General features: G+C 41.2%; 3 protein-coding genes across 12 annotated transcripts in view; 1 reads left to right on the top strand and 2 right to left on the bottom strand.

Moving 5' to 3' along the window:
* LOC100561404 (lysosomal protective protein) overlaps nt 1–1071 on the bottom strand; it is a 35473-nt gene extending 34402 nt beyond the window's left edge. The window contains exon 1 of the mRNA XM_062961980.1: nt 667–1071. The gene's annotated coding sequence lies outside the window, so the exon portion shown is untranslated. The remainder of the gene's footprint in view (nt 1–666) is intronic.
* Nucleotides 1072–1103: 32 nt separating this feature from the next.
* LOC134293681 (zinc finger protein 135-like) lies at nt 1104–10955 on the top strand. Its single transcript, XM_062961979.1, has 2 exons — nt 1104–1158; nt 3303–10955. Exon 2 carries the CDS (start codon nt 3397–3399, stop codon nt 4852–4854), a length of 1458 nt encoding a protein of 485 aa, XP_062818049.1. The 5' UTR covers nt 1104–1158; nt 3303–3396; the 3' UTR covers nt 4855–10955.
* The window catches only part of kifc3 (kinesin family member C3), a 61748-nt gene continuing 42410 nt past the window's right edge, over nt 6826–26163 (bottom strand). For 9 of the 10 annotated variants that reach the window (XM_062961968.1, XM_062961976.1, XM_062961967.1 and 6 more), the window contains 13 exons: nt 25662–25835; nt 24098–24245; nt 23382–23512; nt 23179–23290; nt 21032–21213; nt 18276–18380; nt 17436–17566; nt 14983–15106; nt 13345–13474; nt 13034–13263; nt 11678–11812; nt 10263–10362; nt 6826–7128 (listed from right to left, as the gene is read on the bottom strand). In XM_062961968.1, the coding sequence (XP_062818038.1) occupies nt 7103–7128; nt 10263–10362; nt 11678–11812; nt 13034–13263; nt 13345–13474; nt 14983–15106; nt 17436–17566; nt 18276–18380; nt 21032–21213; nt 23179–23290; nt 23382–23512; nt 24098–24245; nt 25662–25835 (1728 nt within the window). In that variant the 3' untranslated portion in view covers nt 6826–7102. Of the gene's footprint in view, nt 7129–8515; nt 8551–10262; nt 10363–11677; nt 11813–13033; nt 13264–13344; nt 13475–14982; nt 15107–17435; nt 17567–18275; nt 18381–21031; nt 21214–23178; nt 23291–23381; nt 23513–24097; nt 24246–25661; nt 25836–26163 lie in introns of all 10 variants that reach the window. The other variant, XM_062961971.1, reaches the window with a different exon arrangement.

Below are 26163 nucleotides of genomic sequence, written 5' to 3'. Positions count from 1 at the left end.
CACCATCCAAACCTCCCCAACAGATGGCCATCCAGCCTCCGCTTAATAATAAAATAATAATAAATAAAATAATAAAATGATAAATAAATAAATGATAAATAAAAATAATAATAATAAAATGATAATAATAATAGGGAAAGGCCAGGTAGTCCTATCCCATAATGCTATGCAGGAAAAGCACCATCCAAACCTCCCCAACAGATGGCCATCCAGCCTCTGCTTAATAATAAAATAATAATAAATAAATAAAATAATAAAATGATAAATAAATAAATGATAAATAAAAATAATAATAATAAAATGATAATAATAATAGGGAAAGGCCAGGTAGTCCTATCCCATAATGCTATGCAGGAAAAGCACCATCCAAACCTCCCCAACCGATGGCCATCCAGCCTCTGCTTAAAAGCATCCAGATGGCTTCACATAAAAGCATCAGCATATACATTAAATTATTATATTATTATTATATATATTATATATTATAATGTTTATTTATACTCTGCTTTATCTCTCCTGCAGGAGACTCAAAATGGCTTGATATAAAACATTAGCTTACAATTTAAATTATTATTATATTATCATTATAATAATTTATTATACACACACATATATATATATACACTATATATATATATATATATATATACACTAATGTTCATGCACCTTGATAGTTAAAAAGATGCTTTTAAGTGATTTGCTGTGAGTCTTTTGGGCTATATGGCCATGTTCCAGAAGCTTTCTCTTCTGAGGGTTGTTGTCTGTTTTCCGGGCTGTCTGGCCATGTTCCAGAAGCATTCTCTCCTGACATTTCGCCCACATCTATGTCAGGCATCCTCAGAGGCCTGTTGGAAACTAGTTAAGGCTTGTTCTCCAAACTGCAATATAAGCAGGAACAGAAAGGAAGGCCGGCCTGTCTGCGCCTGCGCAGAAAGGTGTGTCAATGAGAGGAAAAGGGCCGCTTCCTCTTTAAATATGTAAATGAACTCCGTGGGAGGGCGGGGCGCAGCAGAGACAGACAACCAGCCAACCTCCCGAGCAGCCAATCAAGAGCGCGGCTGCTCAAGAAGGGTGGGAGGGAGGTGCTAACGACAGTGCAAGCTCCGCCTCTTCCGGAGCAGCCACCATTTCCGGTAAGAAGAGACAGGAGCAACTGAGGTAAAGTATCTCTTCTTTCCCTCCTTTTTATAAATAAAGAATGCAAATATATTATTATTATTATTAAATATATTTATATGGGAGACACTCTAATTATGTGTGGTCGAAGGCTTTCATGGCTGGAATCGCTGGGTTGTCTGGCCATATTCCAGAAGCATCCTCTCCTGACATTTCGCCCACATCTTTGGCAGGCATCCTCAGAGCTTGTGAGGTCTGTTGGAAACGAGGCAAGTGGGGTTGATATATCTGTGGAATGATGTCCAGGGTGGGAGAAAGAACTCTTGACTGTTGGAGGCAAGTGTATGTTGCAGCTGACCATCTTGATTGGCATTGAATGGTCTTGCAGTTTCAAAGCCTGGCTGCTTCCTGCCTGGGGTAATTCTTTTTTGGGAGGTGTTAACTGGCCCTGATTGTTTCCTGACTAGAATTCCCCTGTTTTCAGAGTGTTGTTCTTTGAAGCTGCAAGGCTATTCAATGCTAATCAAGGTGATTAATTGCAATATTTATGTATTTATTTACTACATTTATACCCCGCCTGAAGGGGACTCAGAGTGGATTACAAGTTATATTTACATACAATATATTATTTCATTAGCATAGCATAATAGTAGCATTATATATTACTACTAGCTGTGACCGGCCACGCGTTGCTGTGGCGAAGTATGGTGGTATGGGAAATAAAATATTGAGGAATTGGTGGTAGTTAAGGTAAAGGGTCCTGGGCTGAGTGGGTTGCTAGGAGACCAAGTGAGCGGAGCTTAGCCTTCTAACTGGCAGCAATTGGATAAAAACAATTATTCCTCTCCCTCTAATTAGGACTTTTTTTCTTTTCTTTTTGTTGTATCAACCTAGAGGCATGGATGAGGGGTTGTGCTGTCAATTTTCGAGGTTGTGGGGTGTTTACTTTTGTTGTTTTGTCCGCTGCCGTGATGCCATCACTCTTTTATATATATAGATATTGCACTATACCACTATACTGAAATATTATTAGTAATATTACATTTAATATATAATATATAATAAATATTATTATATTGTATTATTATTAGTATTATATTGCATTACATTATGGTATTAGTATCAATATTACATGTATATACTATATATATATATATATATATATATATATATATATATATAGTACATTTACGCTTTCCTCAGGCAGACAAGAGTGTATTTTTGGGCTGTCTGGCCATGTTCCAGCAGCATTCTATCCTGATGTTTCGCCTGTATCTGTGGCTAGTGGCATCTTCAGAGGTTCTGTTGGAGGCGAGGCAAGTACAGTGTACATATCTGCTGAATAATGTCCAGGGTGGGAGGAAGACGCTTTGTCTGATTTGAAGCAAGTATTAATATTGCAGTTAGCAAACTTGAATTAATATTGGAGTCACCATGAAGTTTGCATAGTCAATCAGTGAGGGTAGCCTGCCCTCTGTTGCCTGGAGGTACCCTCTGTTTGGGAGGTGTTAACTGGCACTTTATTGCTTGCTCTCTGTAGTTCTGTTTCTGAGTAGTGGACACAGACTATTATTTGAAAATGCAAAAATGCTGGACCATTCATACTTGATTCAAGCAGATAAAGGTTTCTTCTCCCACCCTGGACATTATTCCACACTAAACTTGGTTCATTGTCCAACAGAATCTCTGAAGATGCCAGCCACAGATGCAGGCAAATGTCAGGCGAGAATGCTACTGGAATATGGCCATACAGCCCAAAAAACTCACAGTAACCCAGTGATTCTGGCAGCAGCGTTTAGCACATCCTTATAATTCAAAGAAGGCCATTATCCAGTGAATGATGCCCTTCAGTAACAGAAAGAACAGTTCCTTTCTGCCTTCCTTCCATTTCTTTGGCCACATTTCTGTTTGATCCAATGAAATCACTGTGATGCTCTGATATTGGAAGGAGTTCCCCTTTCTTCCTTCTGACATTATTTTCTCCCTCCCTCCCTTTTTTCTTCTATCTTTCTGGATTCATGCCCTTCTTTTTAAACACTGATTGCCTTTGCTGATATCTATGTGTGCAACTGAGACTCTTGGTATTCCCATTTTCAACATGACTCATGAAGGGAAAGGGGAGAAATCATGGAGGTAAATAAAGTTTCTTCCCTTCATCCTTGTTCTTTTGCTTCCTTCTTGTCCAGGGAAATGAGGATTCTATGGAGCCACCTCTTGAATGTAGTAAGGAAATCAATAATATGGGAAGAAGAAATCCTCTCAATATGATGGTGTTGCTGAATGCTTGACCTCACATATAGAGCGAAAGGACAAAAGAAGACGGAAGTATCTGTATTGCAATTAAACACCCATATCACTGTTGACATGAAGGAGGAAGCATGTATATGCCTGGAGTGTGGAAAGAGTTTCACTCAGAGGGATCATCTGCAGCGACATCAAATGACTCACACTGGGGAGAAACCCTATACATGCCTGGAGTGTGGGCACAGCTTCTCTCAGAGTGGAAGCCTACGCTCACATCAAAGGACTCACACTCGGGAGAAACCTTATACATGCCTAGAGTGTGGAAAGAGCTTCATTCATAGTTCAGGCCTTCGTTCACATCAAAGGACTCACACTGGGGAGAAACCCTATCCATGCCTGGTGTGTGGACAGAGCTTCTCTCAGAGTGGAAGCCTACGTTCACATCAGAGGACTCACACTGGGGAGAAACCCTATAGATGCCTGGAATGTGGACAGAGCTTCATTGAGAGTAGAAGTCTACGTTCACATGAAAGGACTCACGCTGGGGAGAAACCCTTTACATGCTTGCAGTGTGGAAAGAGCTTCATTCAGAATACCGATCTACATAAACATCAAAGGATTCACACTGGCGAGAAACCATATACGTGCTTGGTGTGTGGACAGAGCTTCGCTGAGAATGGAAATCTACACAGACATCAAAGGACTCACAATGGGGAGAAACCTTATACATGCCTGGAGTGTGGAAAGAGCTTCACTCAGAGTTCAAATTTACATTCACATCAAAGGACTCACTCTGGGGAGAAACCCTACACATGCTTGGAGTGCGGACAGAGCTTCACAGAGAATGGAAATCTACAAAGACATCAAAGGACTCACACTGGGGAGAAACATACATGCCCGGAGTGTGGAAAGAGCTTCATTCATAGTTCAGGTCTACGCGCACATCAAAGGACTCATACTGGGGAGAAGCCCTATACATGCCTAGAGTGTGGAACAAGCTTTGCTGAGAGTGGAAGTCTACGTTCACATAAAAGGATTCACACGGGGGAGAAACCCTATAAATGCCTGCAGTGTGGAAAGAGCTTTGCTCAGAGTTCAAATCTACATTCACACCAAAGGACTCACACCGGGGAGAAACCCTATAGATGCCTGGAGTGTGGACAGACTTTCAGTGAGAGTAGAAGTCTACGTTCACATCAAAGCACTCACACTGGGAAGAATCCCTATCCGTGCCTGGAGTGTGGAAAGAGCTTCACTCAGAGTTCAGATCTACAGAAACATCAAAGGATTCACACGGGGGAGAAACCCTATACATGCCTGGCGTGTGGAAAGAGCTTCACTGAGAGTGGAAGTCTACGTTCACATCAAAGGATTCACACTGGGGAGAAACCCTATACGTGCCTGGAGTGTGGAAAGAGCTTCACTCAGTGTTCAGGTCTACGTTCACATCAAAGGACTCACACTGGGGAGAAATCCTATAAATGTCTGGAGTGACGTCAGAGCTTCACCCATTGTTCAAATATACATTCACATCAAGGGACTTAGACTGGGGTTCTCCCAGTCTCTATAAACACATGGTGTGTGGAAAGAGCTTCTCTGAGAATTCAGTTCAACATAGACATAGAATTCATTGGAGAAAACAGTGGTGTTTGACTTCAAAGAGACTTGCCAAGATAAGAGTTTTGCAGACTTTTCATGCTGGTGAAACACTTTTTAGAAATGCATCCTTTTGTTACACAGTAATTCAGTTACCTAGCAAATCAGAGGTTAAACCAACTCCCTATAAGATGTTCAATATCTATATACAGTAGAGTCTCGCTTATCCAACATTCTGGATTATCCAACGCATTTTTGTAGTCAATGTTTTCAATATATCGTGATATTTTGGTGCTAAATTCATAAATACAGTAATTGCTACATAGCATTACTGCGTATTGAACTACTTTTTCTGCCAAATTTGTTGTCTAACATGATGTTTTGGTGCTTCATTTGTAAAATCATAACCTAATTTGATGTTTAATAGGCTTTTCCAGATCATTAAAGCAGATAATCCACGTTATCTGCATTGAACTACAGCCCCTTCTACACTGCCATATAAAATCCAATTATCCACTTTGAACTGGATTATATGGCAGTGTAGACTCATATAATCCAGTTCAAAGCAGATTAAATGTGCATAATATTTGCTTTGAACTGGATTATATGGCATTGTAGATCCATTTTGAGGCCCCTTCTACACTGCCATATAATCCAGATTATTGAGTCAGGTAATCCACATTATCGGCTTTGAACTGGATTATATGGGGCCCCCTCAACATTGCCATTTGAAACCCAGATTATCTGTTTTGAACTGGGTTGTATATGGCAGTGCAGATCCATATAATCCAGTGGCAAATTACACTTTTTCCCTGTGCAGATCAATAGGGAAAAACCATTAGTTGAAATAAATATATAAAGCCCAGCCCTTGTAAATGTGAACGTTGGAGATTAAAACAATTGGCAAGCTTGATTAGTATTGAGGAGCCTGGCCGTTGCTGCCTGGGGGCATCCTCTATTTGGAAGGTGTTAACTAGCCCTTGATTGTTTGTTGTCTGGAATTCCCCTGTTGCTGAGTGTTGCTCTTTATTTACTGTCTTGATTCTGAATTTTTTTAAATACTGGGAGCCAAATTTTGTTGATTTCTATTGTTTCCTCCTTTCTGTTGCAATTGTCCACCTGCTTCTTGTGGATCTCAATGGCTTCTCTGTGGAGTCAAGAGTCCCAGACAAAGGATGTCCCCAGGCAACAACAGTCAGGCTTTGCAACTGCAAGGCTATTCAATGCTAATCTAGGAGACAGAATGAAGAGGGGGCAGGAAGACATCATTCCACCATGTCTCCTGTGTCAATATAACAATATAATAAAATATAATAATCATATTATGCTATACTAATAATATAATATATTGTATATGCATATAATATTAATAATATTATAATGTAATACAATATAATAATAATTATACACTATTATAATGGTATATTTATATTACATGTAATATTACTAATAATATTACAATATAGTGTTATAGTTCAATATAGTAATATATAATGCTTATATTGTGCTATATGTATAATATAGTATATTTATATACATATTGACTTGTGCACCACCCCGAGTCCCCTTCAGGGTGAGAAGGGCGGGATATAAATGTTGCTAATAAATAAAATAATAAATAAATAATCAAGCTTGCTAATTATGACATTCACAGATCCTTCTCCCACCCTGGACATTATTCCATGCGTAAATACTACACTTGCTTCACTGCCAACAGAACTTCTGAAGATGCTTTTGTCACAGATGCAGGCAAAATGTCAGAGGAGAATGCTGCTGGAACTGCAGGAACATGCCCACACAGCCCGGAAATCTCTTTCTGTTTCTTAAGAAGAAAAAAGCAGGCACGGCGGCTCATCGTCGAACCGTTCCCTCGGTGTAAAGAGCTTTTATTCGCCGATGAAACGACAAGGAAAGGGCGCAAAGGGGGGGGAAGTGTTTGCAGAACCCCCTCCCCGCCTGACATTAAAAGTAACAGATTAAAACATTGTCCCATGCGGAATATGCGCGGGTGTCCCATGTGCTCCTGGGGCCAGCCCTGTCCCTTGCCCGCAAAGGAGGAGGAGGAGGATGCTTCTGTATGCATGCGCTGATGCTTCGTCTTCTTCTTCCTCAGTTTCTTCCGCTGTGTGTCGGGATCATCCGGGTGTCACACCGGGATCGGCCTCAGTTTCCCTGAGAAAACGAGACGGGAGAAGAGAGGGGTTTTCGATGGACGACGGGTCAAGTGTCCCATTACAGCCACTGCGACGCATGCAGGGCGGCTTTGCTCCCAAACACTTTCTGCACAGAACTGAGCCACAACTCTAACATAATAATAATAATAATAAGCCCAGGAGCAAGCCAGCAGAACAAATGCAATTAAGGCCAAGATCGAAAAATCAGCTGATGACCCAAAATGCAGACTGTGCAAGGAAACCGACAAAACCATTGATCATATCCTCAGCTGCTGTAAGAAAATCGCACAGACAGACTACAAACAGAGGCACAACTATGTGGCCCAAATGATCCATTGGAACTTATGCCTCAAGTCCCACCTCCCAGCAGCAAAGAACTGGTGGGATCACAAACCTGCAAAAGTATTGGGAAATGAGCACGCAAAGATACTGTGGGACTTCCGAATCCAGACTGACAAAGTTCTGGAACACAACACACCAGACATCACAGTTGTGGAAAAGAAAAAGGTTTGGATCATTGATGCTGCCATCCCAGGTGACAGTCAGCTGCTCTCAGGACCTCAAGATTGAACTTCAAAGTCTCTGGCAGAAACCGGTGCAGGTGGTCCCGGTGGTGATGGGCACACTGGGTGCCGTGCCAAAAGATCTCAGCCGGCATTTGGAAACAATGGACATTGACAAAATTACGATCTGCCAACTGCATAAGGCCACCCTGCTGGGATCTGCACGCATCATCCGAAAATACATCACACAGTCCTAGACACTTGGGAAGTGTTCAACTTGTGATTGTGTGAAACAAAATCCAGCATAACTATCTTGTTTGCTGTGTCATACAACATCGTTGTGTCAATAATAATAATAATAATAATAATAATTTTTTTTTCGTGTCAGGAGCAACAAAATTACGATCTGCCAACTGCAAAAGGCCACCCTGCTGGGATCTGCGCGCATCATCCGAAAATACATCACACAGTCCTAGTCCTTGGGAAGTGTTCGACTTGTGATTCTGTGATACGAAATCCAGCATATCTATCTTGTTTGCTGTGTCATAATAAAATAATAATAATAATAGCATTGTATGGTGAACGCAAAGCATCCTCCGCAATCCCGCCCTTGTGCTCCAAGCCTTTTACATGCAGAGGCATTCATTGTGGGTTTATTGTTTTGCTTACTGAAGACTTCTGAAATCATCAACATGCAAAGAGGCAAGTTACCATTCAGTAGCCACCAGAAACAAATTGACAACGAGAACTGGATGCTCTGCCCGACTTTGCCACCCAAAAGTGCTTTGAAAAATAAAGTGGGAAACCCAGTTTGCAGTGCCTTTGTGCAGAGAAAGTGCCGCGATGCCCCCGCCAAAGCCATGCAGCTGCCCTTCAACTCACCTGGAAGCTGGCCTGGGGCACCTCTTAACTCCAGGCTGAAACCAAAGGGCAGGGCTCAGGTCGGTTCCACATCTCGCCCGTTTTTATTATGAAAGAAGCCCCCCAAGCATGGCGGGGATGAATAAAGTAAAGTATCAGGCCCAGGGGCACAATACAGGCTGTCCCTGAGTTCCAAACATCTGACTGAGAAATGACTCCTAGTTAAGAACGGGGCTGGACTGGATGGCCTTTGCGGGTACCTTCCGTATCTCGGGTCTCTTCCAAATCTATGATACTCTATTTATCTCATATCTATATTATAAACATACATGCAGTCCCAGTTACAAACATTCAGCTTACGAACAACTCCTAGTTAAGTATGGGGCGGGACTGGATGGCCTTTGGGGGTCCCTTCCAAATCTATGATACTATATCTATCTCATATCTATATCTATAAACATATGTACAGTTCCCGAGTTACAAACATCTGGCTTACAAACAACTCCAATTTAAGAACGGAGCTGGACTGGATGGCCTTTGGAGATGGGTATCTTCCAAATCTATAATACTATATCTATCTCATCTCTATATCTATAAACTTAAGTACAGTCCCCAAGTTACAAACATCCAACTTACAAATGACTGCTGGTCTGGATGGCCTTTGGAGGTCCCTTCCAGAGCTACGATATGATACCTATCTCATATCTATCTATCCATAAATAAATATATACACACAGGCCATCCCCAAGTTACAAACATCTGACCTTCAGCAAGAACAGGGCTGGACTGGAAGGCCTTGGGAGTCCTTTCCAAATCTATGATAATATCTCTATCTCATATATATCAATATATTTACATCTATATATACATTGGCAGACACTGAGTTACAAACATTCGTCTTAGAAACAACTCCTCATTAAGAACAATGGGGCTGAGACAACAGGATGGGAGAAGAAACTTATCTATTATTATATTATTAGTATTATTATATTATTGTTTTATATATATACAGGCAGTCCCCGAGTTACAAACCTCTGACTTATAAACAACTGCTAGTTAAGAATAGGGACAACTGGATGGCCTTTGGGGGTCCTTTTCCAAGTCTATGATACTATATATAGTAGAGTCTCACTTATCCAACATAAACAGGCTGGCAGAACGTTGGATAAGGGCGGGATATAAATGTTATATTTATATATAAATATAAATAAATAAATAAATAAAATAAGCAAAAATGTTAGATAATAAAGAGGGATTAAGGAAAAGCCTATTAAACATCAAATTACATTATAATTTTACAAATTAAGCAACAAAACATCGTGTTTTACAAATTGACGGAAAAAGCAGTTCAATAAACAGTAACATTATGTAGCAATTACTGTATTTACAAATTTAGTACCAAAACATTGCAATGTATTGAAAACATTGACTACAAAAACATTGACTACTAAAAGGCAGGCTGTGTTGGATAATACAGAATGTTGGATGAGCAAAGGTTGGCTAAGCAAGACTCTACTGTATATATATATGTGTGTGTGTGTGTGTGTATATATATATACACGTATATATATATATATACACAAACACATACATGCAGCCCTCAAGTTACAAACATCCAACTTACAAACGACTCCTAGTTAAGAATGGGGGAGACTACAAGAACTGAGAGAAATTAATAAAAGGAAATGGCAGCGGGCCCCAACAACAGAGCAGGAGGCGACAATGTTATTGCAACAGGGCCACACGCAATCCCCTGGAAGAGCCTTACCTGACGTGTGGAGCCGTGCGCGGAGGGAACTCGACCGGCCCGTCCGCGGGGAAGACTGGGAGCGGATGCAGGGCTGCGCGGTGGGGGACGAGGAATCTGCCTGCGGAATTGGAAGGAAGACGGAGAGAATAAGACCAAAGCAAGAGCTGATGGGAGAACCCAAGAGGCCAAAGGAGCCCCTTTGCATCTCTGAAGAGGGTTTAAAATGGGGGAATTGTCCTGATTTGCCTCTCAAGAACAGTCTTAAAACAACCTTGTAAGTAAATGAAAACTGCTTTGCTTCCGCAAAACATAAAGAACAGTACACGCAGTTGTATAATGAAAAAGAAAACAAAGAAATTTTAATGCAGACACAGTTCTTAAGTCTCTGATAAATTCCCAAATAATGCAGTAGTCTTACGTCAGACAAAGAAACAACAATAAATCCTTAGGAGCAGTTTTCCAAACGCAGACTCGAAGCAGGCACAAGGGGAGCGAAGGCTTAAGCACCAGAGTTGTTTGTTACCAGCAAAACTGACTACTCCTGCTTCTGATTTATAGCCCACAAGTTCCCCCAATTACTTTAGCATTTCTGGCAGCTATTCTAGCTGAACGGTATTACTGTATCCTGAACTATATTTGGAACTAAGATGATTTTACCTGTATGAATTTACCTCATGCAAGCTTTGTGAGTAAACTCTTTTACTATTTTGATTTTGGTGTCTCTTGATGTTTATTTTATGCGCCTGACTCTTTAAAAGGGAAAGGGAGGCTGGGTGCTTGTTTTTACCTCTGCTCTAAACCCCAATGTTTCGTATTTTTCTGCTCTGTTTCCTTTCGCCTTTCCTGAAATGTGGGGACTTGTAAAATCTCCTCCTCTGATTCCAACTCCCCCTCTAATTCTTGAACACTTTCCTGCTCCGTTTCCTCTTCTGAAGATGAGGAATCCCTAACAGGAATAGAGGCTGGGAACAAGCCGCCATGTCTCCCCTTTTGAAATTTTAGCTTTCCAATCCCTTGCATTCAGGAACAAAGAATAAGATATATGGCTAAGGAGAGGAAACAGCTTTCACGTCACCCCTTTATGGCACATATGACAAAATCAAGGTTGAATCGAGCCTGCCGTGTCGTTCTATGTTGCCCTCCTCCAGATGCTGGACTACAACTCCCTTATTCATCATTACACATCATGACTAAAGCTGATGGGAGTTATCATGCAGCAATGTTTGGAAGCTTTAAAATGTCATTTCCTCAACCTTGGAGCCTGCTCTATGGCATCTCACTTGCAACGAGCATCATCCTAAATGAGAATGGTCTTAAACGCAGCATCTTACGAGGGGCTCCTGTGCACTGGAGGTTTCTTGGTGCTTCTCTCTGCTCCCTTGTGTTTCCTAAAGGCCCTTTTTGGGGCCACCTTGATGATGAGAGCAGGTTACCTCCAAGTGTTCCTGGCTGGTCCAGGAGCCCAGCTCTGTCCTCCGGGACCCGGGGCCCAGCTCCACTGAGCGAACCCTCTCTGCAAACTTCAGCGAGCAGAGCGTCTCACTCGTGTTCTTCTCGACTGGAGAAACCTGAGGAAACGGAGGCAGAGAAGCAGGAGGATTAATGGCGAATTCGGGGTCACTTTGGTCCCTGCTGAGCGGGTCTTTCTGGGACAGATGGTAATAATAAAAGACTGCAGTGAGTTTAAGCCATGATCAGGAGGGCACCATGCAGCAGACGGAATGTACATGGAGCTATACCATGTCTCTGCATCAGATCTAGCTATGGATTCTGGCTGATCTGCGAGTCCCCTATCGCCAACAACACAACACAGGCTACTTGGTGTTTTAGCCATGTTCATGGGGTTATTTGGGGTCTGGAATGGCAAGAAGAATGAAAAAAGAAACAGAAGCCCAAGAGGTGTCCTGGAACTGGAGCTGATACTGCAACTAGAGATAGTAGAAGTAATAGCAAGTAGTAATAGTACCCATAATGTGCACCGTACACTTTGCTTATCCACTATTGCAACCTCATTGTTTTTAACCTGATGTTTTAATTCTGCGTTGTGTTTTTTAACTTATTGTGTATATTGTTATTGGTTTTTGTTTTTGTCCTGATGTTTTATATTTTATCATTGTTTGTATTTTGATTTTGCTGTATGCCGCCCCAAGTCCCCTTCTGGGGAGATGGAGGCGGGATACAAATAAACTTATTATTATTATTATTATTATTATTATTATTATTATTATTATTATTAGTTGTTGTTGTTGTGGTGGCACCAAAATGTATCTTGACCAGTGTAGCAGTAATAGTAGTAGTAATAATAACTAGAGCTGGAACTAGAGCTGATAGGGGAGGCACTGACATGTGGAAGTGTAGGAGTAATAGTAGTAGCAATAGTAGTAGTAGTAATACTAATAAGTGGTGTCCTGGAACTAGAGCTGATAGAGAGAAACTGGTGCTATTTTTGGCATCTGCAGGTCCAATAGACCCATAAATAGGGCTAACATTGGAGGCGCCAACAAGTGTCTTGGCCAGTGTATTAGTCATAGTAATAGTCATAGTAGTAGTAGTAATAATAATTGGTGTCCTGGAACTAGAGCTCATAAGGGAGGCACGGACATGTTTCAGTGTAGTAGCAAAAGTAGTAGTAGTAATAAGTGATGTCCTGGGACCACAGCTGATCCTGGTGCCCTTTTTAGCATCTGCATGTCCAATATACAGGGCCAACCTTGGAGGCACTGACATGTGTCTTTGCCAGTGCAGCAGTAATAGTAATAATACTGATTATAATAATGCTAAGGACTCACCTGGACCATCATGAGGGTCTTGCTGTCCCCGGAGAGGGAGTCCTGCAGCAGGTAGGTGAGCTTGGAGTTGCGGAAGGGGACGTGTCCCTGGCGGGAGCGCAGGGCAGAGATGACATCTCCCAGAGCCGAGAGGGACTTGTTGATGTACTGTGCCTCCCGCAGCCGGCTGCCCTCTGCCCCCGAGCGCCCCACTCGCTCAGAGCCCGCCAGGTCCACCAGGTTCAGCTTCCCTGCAGAGAAATCTGTTGTTACTGCATACAATATCAAAATGCACCGCTCTAGGCTTCCATCTATTTGACCGAGGCCGTTACCTGTGGTGCGTATGCCGGTGCTGTAGTCCACGCCACGCACAGTGATGATGAGGAGGGCGTGGGACCGGGAGCTGTGCTCGTTCAGGTGGGTGCTCTCCGTCGCCCGGTTCAGGTGCCCAAACTCAAAGACCTGGGAGAGAAAGGCAGAACATGCACCACTTTCTTTCAATATCGACTCTTTTGCCTTGTCAGTTTCTCAATGCAGCAGGAAGGAAAGTCCCTGTCGTCACCGTAAATCCCTTTGGTTAAGAAATTTGCACTGACAAATGGCAGATCGCAAAGCTGGAAGTCTGCAAAGTTTTTACTGGCATGTAATAAAGGTTGGTTGCCCCTGTTCCGTCCGTCCGTGGGAAAAGGAAGCAAGCATTTCCTTGCAAAGTGGATCAAGAGATCAGCATGTTTTATGACAATAACAATAATAATAATAATGCAGACTGTGCAAGGAAGCTGACGAAACCATTGATCATATCCTCAGCTGCTGTAAGAAAATTGCACAGACAGACTACAAACAGAGGCACAACTGTGTGGCCCAAATGATCCATTGGAACTTATGCCTCAAGTACCACCTGCCAGCAGCAAAGAACTGGTGGGATCACAAACCTGCAAAGTTTGTGGAAAATGAACACGCAAAGATACTGTGGGACTTCCGAATCCAGACTGACAAAGTTCTGGAACACAACACACCAGACATCACAGTTGTGGAAAAGAACAAGGTTTGGATAATTGATGTTGCCATCGCAGGTGACAGTCGCATTGACGAAAAACAACAGGAAAAACTCAGCCGCTATCAGGACCTCAAGATTGAACTTCAAAGACTCTGGCAGAAACCAGTACAGGTGGTCCCGGTGGTGATGGGCACACTGGGTGCCGTGCCAAAAGATCTCAGCCGGCATTTGGAAACAATAGACATTGACAAAATCACGATCGGCCAACTGCAAAAGGCCACCCGACTGGGATCTGCACGCATCCAAAAATACATCACACAGTCCTAGACACTTGGGAAGTGTTTGACTTGTGATTTTGTGATACGAAATCCAGCATATCTATTCTGTTTGCTGTGTCATAATAATAATAATAAAAACTGTATGTCTGCCTGATAGATAGGGCATTACAGAACTATCTTTAGTCAGGATGAAAATAACACTATGTAGCAAAATTTGAAAAAATCATGGTATAAATAAACATAATAATAGTACGTAATAACAACAATACAATGTAACAAAATTCGAAAAACGTTCTGTTACTGGTTTCAAAGTGTTATTTCCTGTTTAGTTGTGTAGTTGTTCCTTTGGAAGCAGTTGTTCTACTCCAGAAACTTTCTTTTTGTGGCATAAACTATGTTGGCTTGATTGAGACTATCTGATAGTTGCTGCAAACCTAGAGCAAAATGTGCTGCTGCAGGATGTCCCTCCCGTAAAGACAAGAGTTTTTGCAGCTTAATAAACTTTTCCCATGTTTTTATGATAGAACCAATTAGGAAATGACGTTTATAAACCAGGAACAAAAATATGTTACATAGCGCAAATGCCTGTTTGTCTCAGCATTGCATCTGTGTCCAACGATGGGAATATTTTGAAATAAAGCTTTCAGTCAGTGTTTAAGGGAACCTGGGAGGACACTATAGCTTCTTATTCTTACTTTGTTGATGTCTTCGACGCAATGCACCGGGAACTCGGTCAGGCCGGGGACGTAGAGCTGACCGCTGCCGTCTGGACAGAGCTTGATGTCCAGCTTCTCCTGAGGCTCCTTCCCAAGCAGGTCTCTGGAAAAGGGAAAAGAGGAGCAAAAGGGATGATGATGATGATGATAATAATAATAATAATAACTTTATTTTTATTTATAAGGAAAAGCCAGGTCCCAAAATAGGAAACACACTCTGTCCAGGTCTGAAGAGATTCCTCCAGAATGCAGATGCACCATGGGGCCCCAATACTATATGCACTGCATTTGCTTTTTTATCATGTCAGAAGTGATTTGAGAACATTCTGCAAGTCGTTTCTGGTGTGAGAGAATTGGCTGTCTACAGAGATGTTGCCCAGGGGACGCCCGGTTGTGTTAGCTGTCAGGGGTGACGACGGTTGGGTGAGACCCTGGTTGCCGTGCAGAGTGGGTTCCAAAAACATCATCCCGGTCTCACCTCCTTCTCCAGGCTGTCTTCCCATGCGGAGAATCAGCACTGGTCAACAAACACTGCAGCAGGCGAAGGGTTAGTTGAAAATCCAACTGTTGTTTAACTTTATTTACATAACTATTTACAGTTGCAGTTATTCACAATAAATCCCGGACACATGGCTGTGTCTCCTCGTCTACAGAGCATAGCATTCATAGTCCATCTCCAGCGAATGCTCAAGCCGAACACACAAACTAACAGACGACACTCCCCTGCATTCCACAGACCAAGAAGGAAGTCCCGGTCAAACAAACTTGACCCCATTGGTCCTGTGATACATCAACCAAAGCAGGTTCTTATTAACTCCATAGTTACTGAAATGCCTTGCCGAGACTAACACAGAAGGCATTTCTAACAGCCTAGATTGATTTTTAACATTTCACACAATTCACAATACCCTGACATTAGCATCCTGCTGGGAGGCTTCTGTCATGTCCCCACAATCTAGAGCTGACAGATGGGAGCTCACCCCATCTCACGGATTCGAACTGGCAACCTTCTGGTCAGCAACCCAACCTTCAGGTCAGCAGTTCAACTGGCACAAAGTTTTAATGCATTGCGCTACCACAGCTCCCTATTGTATTTGCTTATTTGTATATTTTAAATTGTATGCTGATGTTTTTATGTTACGTTGCTTTGAATTTCCTGCAGAAGAGATAAAGCAGGAAATAATAATAATAATAATAATAATAATAATAATAATAATAATAAAAAATAATAATAATAATAATAATAGGAAGAATTTTATAATTCCTGAAGCCTTAAGAAAGCTCAGAATATCTTTAAGGATCCATCTCAGCCTGGATATTCTTTTTTAGGAATTATTACCATCTGGCAGATGGAATATAGGGTGATGAAATCAAGGACAAAGAGGCTGAGAGATAGTTTTATCCCAGAGCAGTGACTATATGGAACTCCACAATTTCACACTAATGTGGCATGAGGTGTTATGCAATAGTGATTACAATGTGGAAGGATGGGTGCTTTGTAAGTCTAAATATATAGGGTGTATTGGCTGAATGAGAGAGCTTTTATCCTCGAGCTGTGACTATATATATGAGCTCTATGGTTTCACCGTGAAGTCTAAAACACTTGGAGGGAGGGCCAAAGTTGGCCCATGCCTGCACAAAGGACTTTCCGGGAGATCCACAGAGCTTTCCTTTGCTCTTGGATCATGTGATGTTAATGGTTTTAACTGTGTTTTAATTGTATTTTAATATGTACTAGCTGTGCCCAGCCACGCGTTGCTGTGGCAAAGTGGTGGTGGTATTGGTTAAAAGTTGTTGTGGAATTTTTATTTGACGTTATTTGTATTTTTTAAATTAATTTTATTGTAACTTATCTTTTTTATTTATTATGTTTTATTCTTTTGTTGTATTATTTTTAGTTATTTTGTTATAGTATTTTATTGTATTATTTTTTTAGTGTTTTTAATTATTTTTATTGTATTATTTGTATTTATTTTATTTTTTATTCTTTTATTAACACTGGGCTGAGTGGGTTGCTAGGAGACCAAGTGGGCGGAGCTTAGCCTTCTAAGTGGCAGCAATTGGATAAAAACAATTATTGCTCTCCCTCTAAGTAGGACTTTATTTTTCTTTTCTTTTTGTTGTATCAACCTAGAGGCATGGATGATGGGTTGTGTTGTCAAATTTCGAGGTTGGGGGGCCTGTCGTTTTGTTGTTTTGTGGGTCGCCGTGATGCCATCACTCATTTATATATATAGACTTTTAAATGACTTTCTTTGTATTTTGTTTTAAAGGCATTGAATTACTGCCACACTGTCAAACCGCCCTGAGTCCCCACCGGGGTGAGAAAGGCGGGGTAAAAGTATAGTAAATAAATAAATAAATTCTGTGGATTCAGGCCTACAATGTCCACCTGGTTGGTCCCTTATGACCTGAGGGTTTGGGGTCCTGACCTGAGGGCCTCGTTGTAGATCTCAGCCACGCTAACAGAGATGTGGTACTCCCAGTCCGAGGCCTTGGCCTGCACTTCGGAGAAGAGGAGCTGCAGCGCCCGCTGGTTGATGCCGGGGTTTTCCCGAGTTCCCTGCAGAGAAGAGGAACATGTCTGTCATATTGGAAGGGTCCCACGAAGACCATCCAGTCCAACCTCATCTTACTTCCAGGTGGGAAGACGCAACCCAAGCCCTCCCGACAAAAGGCCACGCAACCTCTGCTTGGAAACCTCCAGAGAAGGAAGGCAGTGGAAAGACACACTGATACTGTTGAGCTAACCCAGTAGCCACAGAGTTCTCGAAGTCTGTGGATGATGCTTTTGTGGCTTACAAAACCTTGTCTCTTGACATTCTGCAATGCCCACAGAGCCTCCATCCCTCCCACAAACCACCTTTGTCATGAGTGGACTGAATTTTTTTATCGTGTCAGAAGCAACTTGAGAACACACTGCAAGTAGCAGCAAAAAAGCAACTTGCAGTGGATTGAATGAGAGGCCAGGGAAGCTGAAGTTAGTGATAAGGGTGACCTTTCACAAGATTTTGAACATCAAGAAAGTCCAGGTGGCTCTGGCAGCGAGTCAGAGGAGTCTTTCTTAGATAGAGACACAAGGTTAAGGTTAAGAGTTTGTCCCAGGCGTTCTGTGAGAATAGTTAGTAAACGTGTGGGAACACAAGGTCAGAGGAATGCTTTCTTAGCTTGTAAGCATGGTTAAATAGGGTGAAACAAGGAAAGATTTCAGACGAAGCAACGTTGATTTTGGAAGCTTAATTCCTGCCTTGATTCTGCTCATGGAAGCTCACCTCCATGGTGTAGGTCTTGCCGGCACCTGTCTGTCCATAGGCGAAAATGCAGATATTGTAGCCATCGATGCAAGACGTGATCAAGGCCTGCACTTCCCGGAAGACCTTTGGGAGAGAAAGAATGTGCCCATGAAAGCGATCTAATGCACAAAATGCAGTTACAGCCTCTTTAGAGAGCGAATAAAGCCAAGAGAGAAGCAGATGGGCGACTGTCCCTTTGGTCCACTGGCATCAGGTTCCTTTCAGCTGCATTTCTGTTCAAGAGATGTTTTATTTCAAAAGGATTCTCACTCTAGAGCAGGCATGAGCCAACTTTGGTCCCATTGTGTTTTGGACTTCAACTCCCACAATTCCTAACAGCCAGATTATAATTGCGCTTATATGTAATTAAAGCAGAATCTCACTTAGCCAAACTTCACTTATCCAGCATTCTGTATTATCCAACACAGTCTGCCTTTTAGTAGTCAATGTTTTTGTCGTCAATGTTTTCAATACATTGTGATGTTTTGGTGCCGAATTCGTAAATACAGTAATTACTATGTAGCATTACTACGTATTGAACTACTTTTTCTGTCAAATTTGTCGTTAAACATGTTTTGATGCTTAATTTGTAAAATCATAACCTAATTTGATGTTTAATAGGCTCTTCCTTAATCCCTCCTTATTATCCAACATATCCGCTTATCCAACGTTCTGCCGGCCCATTTATGTTGAATAAGTGAGACTCTACTGTATTTGTATTCTGTGTGAAAAAATGAAAAGTATGCAATTTGCAATAAAAATTATATAAAATAATTCATTTGCATTTAATGTTAATGGTTTAAATGAGTGGTTCTCAACCTGTGTGTCCCCAGATGTTTTGGCCTTTGACTCCCAAAAATGGGTTATTTGATTTTGAATTAGATATCCAAAATGAAAAAAAGCTGCGTTTTTCATTATTTCAATATTTAGACAGAAACAGCTGTTTTGTATTTCAGTGAAAAAAATATTCCCGTTTCCACTTATTTATTTATTTATTTATTTACATCATTTTTACCCCGCCTTTCTCCCCGAGGGGACTCAAGGCGGCTTACAATAAATAGGCAAAAATTCAGTGCCTAAAAACAGTGTACAAAACAACAATTCATATAAAAGCAGTGTTCCATCAACTGTTTTAGAAAGAGAACCATTATTATATTTATCTATACCAGTATTAAATTTATTGTCCACAGTATTAATATATTAGTTATATATTATATTATATATTAATATATATAATATACACCATTACTACTATATTATATTTATTAGTATCAATACTATTATATGTATTATATGTATTTACACCATTAGTACTATATTTATTAGCAGCACCATCATAACCCTATTTATGATCAACAACATTATTACTATATTTAGTAGCAGCAGCATCATTATTATTATTATATTGTCTGTCCTGAAAGGGGTGGCTCTCAATGTTAGTTTTCCTTTTTTTAGTTACATTCACCATTTTAGAAATGGACTGGAAAGGATCGCACAAGGGTGACGCAGAGAGAGTGAAAAATAAAATGGCTTTTTTGTATGGGTGGATTGCATACTGTGGTCAACAGTGCTGATGGGCTATATATTATTGAGTTTATGACAGAGGCTGTGGGACAGGGGAAAACAGAATAAGGGCTGCAATTGGCCCCTGGGCCGGACTTTCGACATGACTGATTGATATGACAAGGGGTCACCAGTAGAAAGGCGGGAAAAGAATGACTCATTAAAGATTGGAGAGTTAAATTAGTTGAGTATATCCAAATGGCCAAGCTCTCCAACGATTTAAGGGGAAGGAACAATGATGAGTTTGTTAAAAATGGAGTCTTCAAAACAGAAGACAAAAATAGATTTTGAAATAGTTGCATGAGAATTTATTAATGTAATGATAAGGATAGAGTTTTGTTAGATACTAATTCCATAGGGTGTGGTGTCAAAAGTCAGGGGTGGTAGTTCACCGCTGGGAAGAGGGAGGTGAAATAATATGTGTATTTTGATTGAAGAAATTTGGAAAAGTTTTTTTTGGGTTTTTTTTATATAACACAATAAAAATATTATGCCAAAAAAAAGAAAAAAGGTATTACAAGAGGTCACCAGTAGAAAGGCCTCTCCGGCTACAGAGCTGAACCCAAGTGTAATGAAGTACGAATTTTTTGTTTACAGATGTCATGTTTAATTGTGTGTTTGTATTTTAAAAGGGTAAGTATTACAGTTATTGCATCTCAGCACTCAGAGGCTGGTTGCCAGCAGGCGGAGCCAACTGCCGTTTAGTTGAAGAAGTGCAGAGTTTAAAAAAGAGATTCATTCTGTGCTCTGATGAGGCACAGGGAAGATTGATCCTGGGTTGATGGGATCGAGGAGACTCAATTGGTCATTTTGAGTCGGTTTAAAATAAGTTTAGTGACTTAATGTAGTCTGTGTCCTGGTAAGGAACAGAGAATCTGTGATCGTATATCACAGGGGTGACTGCGGTTTAAAAGTAGCAGAGAAAGAAGTGACACTTTAGAGAGTTTGACTCATCTCATTCTAGTATTGTAACTGTTAATAAAAATACCTCTAAGGAGAAACAACATTGTAACCACTAAGATCTGTGCCTGAATAAACTCGTTCTTGTTTTCCCAACATCGAAGCCTCTGTCGCATATATTATAAACCAAGTTACGCTACCATCTAAAGTGAGTAAGAAGAAGAAGAAGAAGAAAGTAAAAGGTCTCCTCCCAATCCCATGATCAGACTTACGTCTTCTTGTGTCGCTTCCGGGGGGAAAACCTTGTCCAGCTCAAAGGAGACCGCCTTCCCTTTGTGCATGAGGTGGAGGATGGCATCGTCATCGGGGTCAAAGGTCACTGCGTTGGCCGCCTCCGGACCCTCCCCGTCCTCCTTGCTGATGGGCCGGACACGGCCAAACACTCGGATGTTGCCTTGGAAGGAGAAAGAGCAGATCCAGGTCAGCCTGAAGATGCGCAAAGAGACAGCGGTTGCCTCTCTACATGTATCTTCTATTTGTATTTTAATATGTGTATATCTAGTGTGTTATTATCCTTGCACTATGTATTTTAATTATTGTATTTTTTCACAATGGTAAGACGTCACTGATTGCAAGATGAACCTTAATTTCACTTATTACCTTCATCAACAAAAACGTACATGATACACCCCATTTTTAGACAGGTTTACATGGGGAAAAAGTGCATCTTGTAATTGAAGAAATGTTTTTACAATCAAGTGCAGGGGTGCTATGGTTTTAGTTACCAACAAGTTTTTAACTGGTTTTAAGGGTTTCAATTGCTTATTTGTAGTGCCGTTAATATTTAATTCTATTTTGCTGCTGCTGCTCAGTCGGTTAGTCGTTTCCGACTCCTCGTGACCTCATGGACCAGTCTAATGTCCATATATTTTTAGGTTTGCAATTGCATTGTATTACTTTTGCTGTAAGTCGCTTTGGATCTCTTAATTAATGACAAAAATCAGAGTATAAATAATAATAATACTAATAATAACAATAACAATAATAGTAGGTATTTTGTGGTGGTGTGTCCTAGTGCATGTACTTTATGGTGATGTGTTTTAACAGTGTTGTTGCACCCTACTTTGAGCCTTGAAGAGAGTTGAGTAACAAATAAAATAAATAATAATAATAATGCACAGTATAAATAAATAAATAAGCACGACACAGCATACGAGATCCAGCATATATCTCTCGTTTGCTGTGTCATACTGTGTCAATAATAATAATAATAATAATAATAATAATAATAATAATAATAATAATAAATATAGTATACATCAGGGGTCCCCAAACTAAGGCCCGGGGGCCAGATGCGGCCCTCCAAGGTAATTTACCTGGCCCTCGCCCTCACTTATAATATAATATTTTTATATCCGTTTTAATAATATAATATATTGTATATACATATAATACTGATAATAATATTATCATTTTATACAACACAATACTAACAATAATATCATATAATAATATTAATTATATGTTATATATTACATATAATATTATAGTATAGTGGTATAGTTCAATATAGTATGCTAATAGTGTGCTATGCTAATAATATAATATATTGTACGTACATACAGCTGCTCTGAGTTCCCTTCGGGGTGAGAAGGGTGGGATATAATGTAGTAAATGAATAAATAAATAATTTTGGACTTAGGCTCGCCCAAAGTCTGGATTGACTTGAAGACACACGACAACAACAATCCTAATTAACCTGACTATCTCATTGGCCAGAAGCAGGCCCTCACTTCCTATTGAAATCCTGATAGGTTTATGTTGGTTAAAATTATTTTCATTTTTAAATATTGTATTGTTCTTTCATTGTTATTGTTGTTGTTTTGCACTACATATAAGGTATGTGCAGTGTGCATAGGAATTGGTTCGGTTTTTTCCCCCCAAATGATAATTCAGCCCCTCAACAGTCTAAAATGATATATTTTAATATATTGGGTTTATGGTTCCCGTCCCCTTGATCAGGTCATGTAAGTGTTATTTATTGCTATAATTGTATTATTTTACTTTACTTAATAATGTGCTATTATGTTGCTATGTAATGTTTGTGTTGTTTTTATGATTGGAAACCGGCCTGAGTCCCATCCGGGAGATAGGGTGGTATATAAATAAAGTTTTTATTATTTATTATTTATTTAAGGATTGTGGACCGGCCCTCTGCTTTAAAAGTTTGAGGACCCCTGGTATACATATTTTGTGGCGGTGTGTTCTAGTACATGTACTTTATGGTATGTATTTTAACTGTGTTGTACCCCACTTCGAGCCTCGGGGAGAGTTGCATAACTAATAAAATAATAATTAAAAGAAGAAGAACAACAACAACATTGGTACTGTTAAGCAAAGAGCACAGAGAGGAGCAGACCTTTCAGCCGCACCAGTTCGTTGTGGCACTTCTTCCGGAGCTGCAGCTCCCGGCGGTATTTCCTGAGCAGCTCCTGGTTCGTGCTGTTCACCTCTTCGATGGCTTGCCCGATCTGCGAGAGAGAAGGCCGAAAAGGCTGAGAGGCAAGTGGAGAGGTGAACCCTTCATTTCCATCAAGGTGTCACTATAGCTGTCGGACCGACCTCGGCCTTAGCGCTCTGCAGCGCTTCCTGGAGCAGGACGGGGAAGTCCCGGACCTGCCGTTTCAGGCTGTTGTAGTCGCTGGTCAGCGTCCGGAGCGCCGGCTGGAGCGTCAGGAGGTTTGTCCGCACCCCTGAAGAGAAACGGAAACAAAGAGGCATCCTCAGAAAGGACTCACTCGCATGGACACGCACTTCCTCTCCTTCCGCAGAATCATAGAATCATAGAATAGTAGAGTTGGAAGAGACCACATGGGCCATCCAGTCCAACCCCCTGCTAAGAAGCAGGAAATTGCATTCAAAGCACCCCCGACAGATGGCCATCCAGCCTCTGCTTCAAAGCCTCCAAGGAAGGAGCCTCCACCACGGCCCCGGGGAGAGAGTTCCACTGTCGAACAGCCCTTCTCACAGGGAGGAAGTTCTTCCTGATGTTCAGGTGGAATCTCTTTCCTTTCCTGTCGTTTGAAGCCATTGCTCCCTTGTGTCCTAGTCTGCAGGGCAGCAGAAAACAAGCTTGCTCCCTCTTCCCTATGACTTCCCTTCACGTATTTGTACATGGCTATCATGTCTCCTCTCAGCCTTCTCTTCTGCAGGCTAAACATGCCCAGCTCTTTAAGCCGCTCCTCATAGGGATTCTTGTTCTCCAGCCCCCAAAGTAGAACTGTGGAGAACGAGGTCCTGGACTCAAATGGGCAGCAACCTCGAGGGAAGCTCCTCACCGGCCAGGTTCTCGTGGACAGCTTTCATTTCCACTTGGGCCCGCGAAAAGGCCTCCTCGATGGCCCGGTTCTTGTCCTCCTCCATGTTCTGCATCTCCTCCAGCATCTGTTCGTGGGCCCGCTCCAGCTCAGACTCGTACATCTTCACCTAGACATGAAGGCACAGGAGGAAGCCAGTTGGTGGTCTTTCCTTTAAAATGACTTGTTCTACTCCAGAAATTTGAGTTGAGACTTGATGGTGAGATATTCATTGGAAAGCTATAGCAAAATGTACTGGAGGGTGCCCTCCCGCAACAACAAAGTTTTTGCAGTTTGATGAACTTTTCCCATATTTTTGTGATATAACCAATTAGGAAATGACATGAATAACCCAGGAACAACAATTGGGTAGTGTCATTTAGTGTTATTTATTAAAATAATAATAATAATAATAATAATAATACAGTAGAGTCTCACTTATCCAACACTCGCTTATCCAACTTTCTGGATTATCCAACGCATTTTTGTAGTCAATGTTTTCAATATATCGTGATATTTTGGTGCTAAATTCATAAATACAGTAATTACTACATCGCATTACTGCATATTGAACTACTTTTTCTGCCAAATTTGTTGTCTAACATGATGTTTTGGTGCTTCATTTGTAAAATCATAACCTAATTTGATGTTTAACAGGCTTTTCCTTAATGCCTCCTTATTATCCAACATATTTGCGTATCCAACATTCTGCCGGCCCGTTTATGTTGGATAAGTGAGACTCTACTGTAACAACAACTTTATTTTTATAACCCGCCTCCATCTCCCTGAAGGGACTTGGGGCAGCTTACATGGGGCCAAGCCCAAGTGGTTACAGACATATAATAAAAACACATCACTATAAAACAAATCAATAAAGATAATAAAATCACATTAAGATAAAACCTGGTTTAATAATAAAAAAAAAACGAGGAAGTATAGTGAAGAATGTAAACTAGACAAAGAAGTAAGTAACCCGGGACTATTATTATTGGTAAGGGGCTTGGGATGAGGTAAACATAGGAACTATTTTCAACTGAAGGGGTAGAATAAAGTATTATTTACTAAAATAATTATATCTTGGGTTGCTGTGAGTTTTCAGGCTGTATGGCCATGATCCAGGAGCATTCTCTCCTGACATTTTGCCCGCATCTGTGGCTAATGGCATTTTCAGAGGTTCTGTTGGCAGTGAAGAAAGTGAAGTGTATATATGGGTTCTTTCTCCCACCCTGGACATTCCAACGGTATATATACACTCCACTTGCTTCACTGCCAATAGAACCTCTGACGATGCCATTAGCCACAGATGCAGGTGAAACGTCAGGAGAGAATGCAGCTGGAACATGGCCATACAGCCCGAAAAACGCACAGCAACCCAGTATATCCAGTCATGAAAGCCTTCGACAATTATATTTTGCTCTACATTCCAAGACTTCAGAGCTGGGTCCAAGGGTTGAGACCACTTTACACAACTGAGGATCATCTGGAAGTGTTTTTGGTAGAGTACATTACATTACTCCCTCCATCCGTCCGTCGGATGCCTTGTTACCTGCTGCCGGAGCTGAGCGACCGCCTTCTGTGAGTTCTGGAGCTGCTGCTCCATCTCCTTCAGCACCTGCCGCTGCATCCCCACCTGGTCCTGCAGGTACTGGTTCCGGGACTGGGTCTCGCAGAGGGCCTGCTTGGTCTTGGAGGACTCCACTTCCATGGTGCGGATGACGTACTAAGAGGGAGGGAGGAAAGGAAGGAAGAAAAAGGCGGCCATTACTATCGGGAAGCTCAGCTCACTCCTGCAACCGCCTCCAAAGTTACAGGGGTCCTGCTAAAACTATAGCTTTAAATAATTCTTGATCTCCTACTTTAATCTTGTTGTTACCTAAAACTCCCATCAGCATCACATTCAGCTGAAGTGATATTTTAAATAGTTTTGAATTTAGCATTTTGATAGCATGGAGTTGGAAAGACGGAAAAAATGGACTATGGAAAACTGAAATAACTGCCTTTATTTGTGATGAAGGACAATCTGATATTATAGCATGTCTAACTCAGAA

The sequence above is a fragment of the Anolis carolinensis genome, unplaced genomic scaffold (genome assembly GCF_035594765.1).
Source record: "Anolis carolinensis isolate JA03-04 unplaced genomic scaffold, rAnoCar3.1.pri scaffold_9, whole genome shotgun sequence".
NCBI classification, from domain to species: Eukaryota; Metazoa; Chordata; class Lepidosauria; order Squamata; family Dactyloidae; genus Anolis; species Anolis carolinensis.
Note: the sequence above shows the minus strand (reverse complement) of the source record. Positions and strands in the feature narration are given on the sequence as shown.